The 6,149-nt window shown below is 35.9% G+C and overlaps 1 protein-coding gene across 1 annotated transcript in view; it reads right to left on the reverse strand.

Moving 5' to 3' along the window:
• LOC150088231 (interleukin-1 receptor-associated kinase 1-binding protein 1-like) overlaps positions 1 to 5,749 on the reverse strand; it is a 59,101-nt gene extending 53,352 nt beyond the window's left edge. Inside the window, exon 1 of the mRNA XM_090370646.1 lies at positions 5,473 to 5,749. Within this exon, the coding sequence (XP_090226772.1) occupies positions 5,473 to 5,718 (246 nt within the window). The 5' untranslated portion in view covers positions 5,719 to 5,749. The remainder of the gene's footprint in view (positions 1 to 5,472) is intronic.
• Positions 5,750 to 6,149: the final 400 nt, after the last annotated feature.

A 6,149-nucleotide genomic window follows, 5' to 3' on the forward strand; every position in this document is an offset into this window, starting at 1 on the left:
TGGCAGATTATGGTCCATTTCCCTCAGCATGAATTGTTGAGGAGGCTTCGACCCTGCAGTGGGTTGATAATGGCTGCACTTTATTTATTTTATTTATAAGCCAGAATATCAACAGTGACATTCTGGCCAAAGTGACAACCAAACATCTGGTTTTGACAGAGGCAGGAGCATAGATGGGTAAAAGTTGCGGCCAACAGCTTTGGCAAGAGACCAGAATGCTCAGCTATCATTAGGTGGTCCTTCCCTGACCTTTCCGCATCCTCCGTATTTGGTGGCCATGGGCTCGAACCCCGGTCTAATCAAGAAGCGTGTGCTACGCACTGCTGCTCCTGCCCACCTGGGTACGCAGGCGCCAAGGTCAGACATGAAGTTGTCCGAGAAATGTGGACAGGTTGCAATGTTGCATGGTGTCCTATCGATGATTTATTGAACATTTGCTAGTAGAAATAACGACATCATAATCACATAAAGGTGATTTTATAACCTTTATTTGATTAAATTATGAACAATTTTTTTTTTTTAAATTAGTACCAAAAAACCGGTATTTTTTGTATCAATAATGGTATTTCAATATCAGAAAAAAATTACTGGGATCCCGGTATTGTAAGCCCTAGTGGGTAGTAAATGGATGGTCATTGCCAAAAACAGAAGGAACTGGAAAGTTGCTGGAGAGGCCTTAATCCTGCAGTGGATTGAAAATGGCTGATGATGAATGCTAGACTCTGTGTATCTCATTTTTATGATTGGTGTTTTACAAGCGCTGAAAGGGAAACCTTATCAAATTTGCTTGGCCAAATACAGTCAGTCCTTGTATAACACGTGTTTACACTACAAGAATTCGATCACACACGATTTATAAATAGAGGAACGATATTGTATATAACATGAACCGAATTCACTTATGCACGATTCACCTTTGTGTTTACAAGAAATGGCAGTCAAACGCGGAATCACGCCAACTGAACGCAACACGATAGGAATGAAGAAAAGATTCAGATAATATATTTATTTTTTTTTATATCAGTGAAGGGGAAACACATTTCACGGTAATAATGTAAAAACCCACACAATTCCAGCTATCAGTATTATCGCAAATGCAATTAGATCGAGTTTACTACCAGTTTATAATAGATTCCACTAGCAGAAATGCAACTGGAAATTGTTTTTATTGTTTTATGGCAGTAACCCCCAGAAATGTGCTTTACCAAAATGTGAGCTATGAGGTGTTAATAGTGTCTCTGCCTTTATGGTGTTGTTTATTCAGTTGCTACAAACGTGCAGCTTTGTTTATGTGTATCAAACGTGCCTCCTCATTTTGTAATTGTGCTTTATTCCTTAAAAATTAGTAAAAAAGGAAGCGTCCTGGTGAAGATACTACAGATTCAGAGAGAAAAAGAAAAGCAATATCGATAAACAGAGTCAGACTGGATAAAAAAAATTCTTACCCAGGAAAATCTGTAGTGGCTTCATACTAGCGTTTATGGCCAAAATCACATTGGCCTCCAGCCCACTGGGGTTTCCCCACTAAGGCTTATGGCCAGTCCGCCTCTGTCGATAGAGAAAAAAATATGAAATTGTTAAACGCTTTGAGCAAAATGAAAGACCACGTGATATTGCACGTGCTACAGGCCTAAATGAGGCAACACCAAGAATTAGAAAGAATGCAGAGAAAATAAAAACAACTTTCATAGCAGGAACAACTCAAAGTGTAATTAAAGTCCATTAGATCAAGACACAAAGAATTGGATTTTGGTTTTTTTTGGTTTTTTTTTTTTTTTTTTAGGAGCATTAGCAACTAAGGCCATATTGCTCGGGGGATATGCGGTGGTCATTCCCTGACCTTTCCGCATCCTCCATATTTGGTGGTGACGGGCTCGAACCCCGGTCTAATCAAGAAGCGTGTGCTAAGCACTGCTGCTCCTTCCCACCTGGCTATGGAGACGCCAAAAAGAATTGGAAGAGATGGAACGGCTGTCATCTGTTTGGATAGAAAATCAAACAAAGAACAAGTTTGCTTACTATAGAAGCAAAAGCATTAGCAATATTTTATTATGTAATAGTCGTAATAAAATACAAAAGTATTTTATTACGATTATTTATTGTGTTTGGTAATGTTTTGGTTACAAATGTGTGTTCAATCTTGGATGGTCGGCACCTAAATGTAACTATTTTTCTCATAGGGCCTGTTGTTTATATTGCACGAGGGTTTCTAGTAACACAACTATCGTGCTATACGAGGACTGACTGTACTGAGTTTCTCCTTCAACTGACTGTGAGGCATTCAGTCCATGTTTTTCGCCATGCTTGACACAGAAACAACTCTGATGAGTGATACTTTGCATGAAGTACCTGGGTTAAGTGCAGAGAATGAGCCAACACCCCAAATACAAAAAAAATCATAATGTTGAGATCAGTTACATCCAGGCTTAAAAAGAAAGCTCTGGAATTTCAGCAGAATAAAAATTTATTGCTCACAGGGTTAAGGATAGCTTACTGCAGCACAGTATGCATTTTTTTTATCCCAAATTCTGTCATCTGCATGCAGCTTGAAAGATAGAAGGTAGACAGCCATAGACAAGGCCTTCAACGCCCAAGTTCTTATAAGTTAGTGAGAAGGAAGCTCAATTTACCAAGCAGAAAAACCCTGCAGCATTTAACACTGAACATTGCTAATAAGCCAGGATTCTGCCCTGTTTTGCTGAATTCTTTAAGGAAGCAAATAACAGTTATGCAGGAAAAAGACAAACTGTGCATACAATGAATAAACAAAGTGCATTATCTAACTGTGAAAATAATGCTACTGTTCTTCTTGGCCTCTCAAACCACACTTATACTTTGCTTGAATTGGTTCACCAGGATGCTCTGAGCCAGTAAGTCTCACTGAAAATGTGAGTGAAAGAGTCAGAATTACAACCAGGCACAGTGAGGATATGGATATTTATGATGAAAATGTACTGGCATATGTCTCAGGTTACATAGCTAGAAATATTTTAAAGAGCAACAATCGTGAAACCTGTAAAAATTAACTATTAGGCCCAAAAGATCTTGATATTGACAAATTGTTGTATTTTAAAGATTTTAATGTGAGGAGTATGGATTGAAATGGCCATCAAAGGAACTGTTGAATACCATGATATGTGTATCAAATATCTTCTTTTCTGAAGTTGATTTGGTATTTCATAAGAAAAATTTTGGAAAAAAACTTTGTGATAAAACATGTTTTATTGACCTTGTGTGGATTGGGAACCACAAGCACAAAGATAATATGCAAAAAGAGCTTATTCAGTCTTTCTTGAAAATTTTAAAACAAAACGTTAAAACAAAAAGTGAAAAATGTGAACTTCGCTTACCTTGGTCTAGTCAAGCATCAAAATCCCTTAAAAAAAAAATTGAAATATGTTAAACACATGTAACTGGGAAATGTTAAATATGTGCTGTGAAAGACAGAGGGGGAAAACTGTGGTGATTTTTTTTTTTATTAGAGATCAGTTGTATTAAAGCAATATTAACTGACTATTCTAAACTACATAAAACATGACAAATCCACAAATAAGACAACTCCATAATTTGTATGGAATGCTATTGTCTGGTGAACTCCAAATCACTGAAGTGTCTTCTTCTGGTTTTCAGAGACATTCCAAAGTAATCTTCAGAATGTCTCTGAAAGCCAGACCTGAAGATTATTATAAATATGAAAACTACCCGTTTCTTTTTATAAAAAAAAAAAAAAAAAAAAGTTCACAGTTGGCATCATAGTTTAAAAAAAAAGGTTCTGATATTTTTGAAGATGACAACTCCCACTTGTTTTAGTCTAGTGAACTGTCCACAAGAAAGTCTTAAGCATGTTTCAGAGTCTTTATCTGTATCAGTATCTTTCTCACAACTCCAGTATCAAAATTATCTGAATTTTGATGCTAGAGTTGTAAGAAAAATACTGATATTCGTGTTCGCAAAGGAAGCAAAGCTAATCTCTCAGTAACAGCATATCATAGCATCTTTATGGTTTATGAAATCAAGGATTGTATTGAAGACTGTGACACAATGCTTTATTATTATTAATTCATTTGTTTATGTTACTTATACTGGGCATATGTCAGTAAAACTCCAGAACACGGTGCCCCCTTGAAAATCACGTTCCTAACCTGCTATGGTTAGCATTAGTTAGGGTGTTTATCCCACCCTTGCTGCTGTTTTAAAATCGGGAACTCGTTTTCCTATTTTAAAACAGTGGGAATGGGGGGAATTAACCCCCCCCCCCCAGACCATAGCAGGCTGAAGGTGCACCATGTTCTGGAGTATAGCGCATATGTCTTTAGTCATGTTTTTAATTTTATGATTTAAATCAAAATGTTTTTTTTTTATATATTACAGGTCAGTTCATGTGATGATATTACTATTTCAACTTACAGAAGACTGCATATAATTCAAAATTTTCATATGTAATGAGAAACTTCATAAATTAAAGGAATTTTAATAATAAAGTATGAAGTTTGCCCCTTTTTTTTGTTGTAAAGCTAACTCAAATAAATAGTGATCTAAATGAAAGAATGCTAAATTTTGTTAAAGAAAATAACTAACTCAGTAATAAAACAGTCAAAATTTTGTCATATAATTGTTTTCCAAAGTTTTCATTGATTCCAGATTCTTTGTATTTTTGTGTAAAGGTAAAGTGCAGCCATTATCAACCCACTGCAGGAAGACTCATCAACAATTCATGCTGAGGGAAATGGACCATAATCTGCCCCACTGGTGCAGTCAGGGGCTTGAACCCCGGTCTATTCAAGGAGCATGTGCTACTGCACTCCCACTCCTGACCACTCAGCTAGAGGCCTTAGTATACAAAAAAAAAAAAAAATTAGTGGCTATGGTTAGCAGCTAAATGATGCAGTGTTCATTTCATAGGATGCCATGCCAAAAGTATGAATAAATAAAGGAAAAGAATTAAATATGTGAAAACATAAGTAAATTACCATAAATTAATTTAAATTATTATAAGGGATTTTTAAGAGAGGTTTGTACTGAGGAAGGAGAAAACGACTTTCTTTAATTACCCCACAGTTATCATAACCGTCAATTAAAATGACGGTATCTTTACTAATGTTTATATTTCGTTATTCTTCTGTCTTTTGTAGTGTCTTTTTTTATATTGGAAAAATAATTAATTGTGAATATTTCATACTAATAATCGCTGAATTGATATATTGTCCAATGCAATTACAAAGCTGTAGAAAATTCTCCACGAACTCTTCACAATGTTCCAGCCTGTTTCTTAGGTCCAAAATTGGTGGCGCCACTTTCTATGCGTTTTACATGCAACAGGAATTAACATTATTATCTATGGGAGTGGACACCGTATCTTACTACTCTGTGGGTTGGAGCTGACCGTGACTCTCGACCCTAAACTGCAGATAACTACCCATTAGCATTTCAGTATTTTGTAATTGGAGAAATATATGTTCCGGAAATTCTTACCTTCGCTCCAAATGATATTAACGTTTGTGTAATATAGTCCACGCGCTTTTTCACACTTCTTACCACATCTTCAGTAGTCTGTTTAATATTTGTTACAGTGATGTTTATTCTCGCACGGTCCGGAGAAATTTCTACCTCAGCACTACCACTGACTCGAATTATACGATCTGGAAACGAAAAGCACAAATCGGGACATCCATCTTTTGCCTCTGCAGATTCTCCTACTGCACATTTGGTGATATTCATATTGATTAATTAAATTTTAAAAATGTTTATATCAAAATGCATAATGAACAATACGTTTTCAAAAAAAAATTTCACTAGCACAACATAGCTAACATCTTGATTTAATAGTTAACGCGCCAATGGAAAACAATTGACACAGACCTTTAACATCATCAAACAACGTCAAAATTTTTATGGTTCAAACTATTAAAACTGGAACGAATTACAATATTACTGTAACCGACAATACACTAGTATCCCATTCCAAAGTGATCGAAATTTTCCCGGGATAAGTGAGCGCCCCCTAACGATATGATCAGAATGCAACTTCATAAATACAACTGCTTGAAGAAAACAATTGGTGGACAAAATTGTCATATCATTAAACCAAAATGACTAGTAGAAGTAATAACGGCAAATGATGCAAGAAAGCAAGTTTATATAGCATCAGC

Source organism: Mastigoproctus giganteus, chromosome 3 (assembly GCF_048544385.1).
Source record: "Mastigoproctus giganteus isolate SK-2022 chromosome 3, ASM4854438v1, whole genome shotgun sequence".
Taxonomy (NCBI): Eukaryota; Metazoa; Arthropoda; class Arachnida; order Uropygi; family Thelyphonidae; genus Mastigoproctus; species Mastigoproctus giganteus.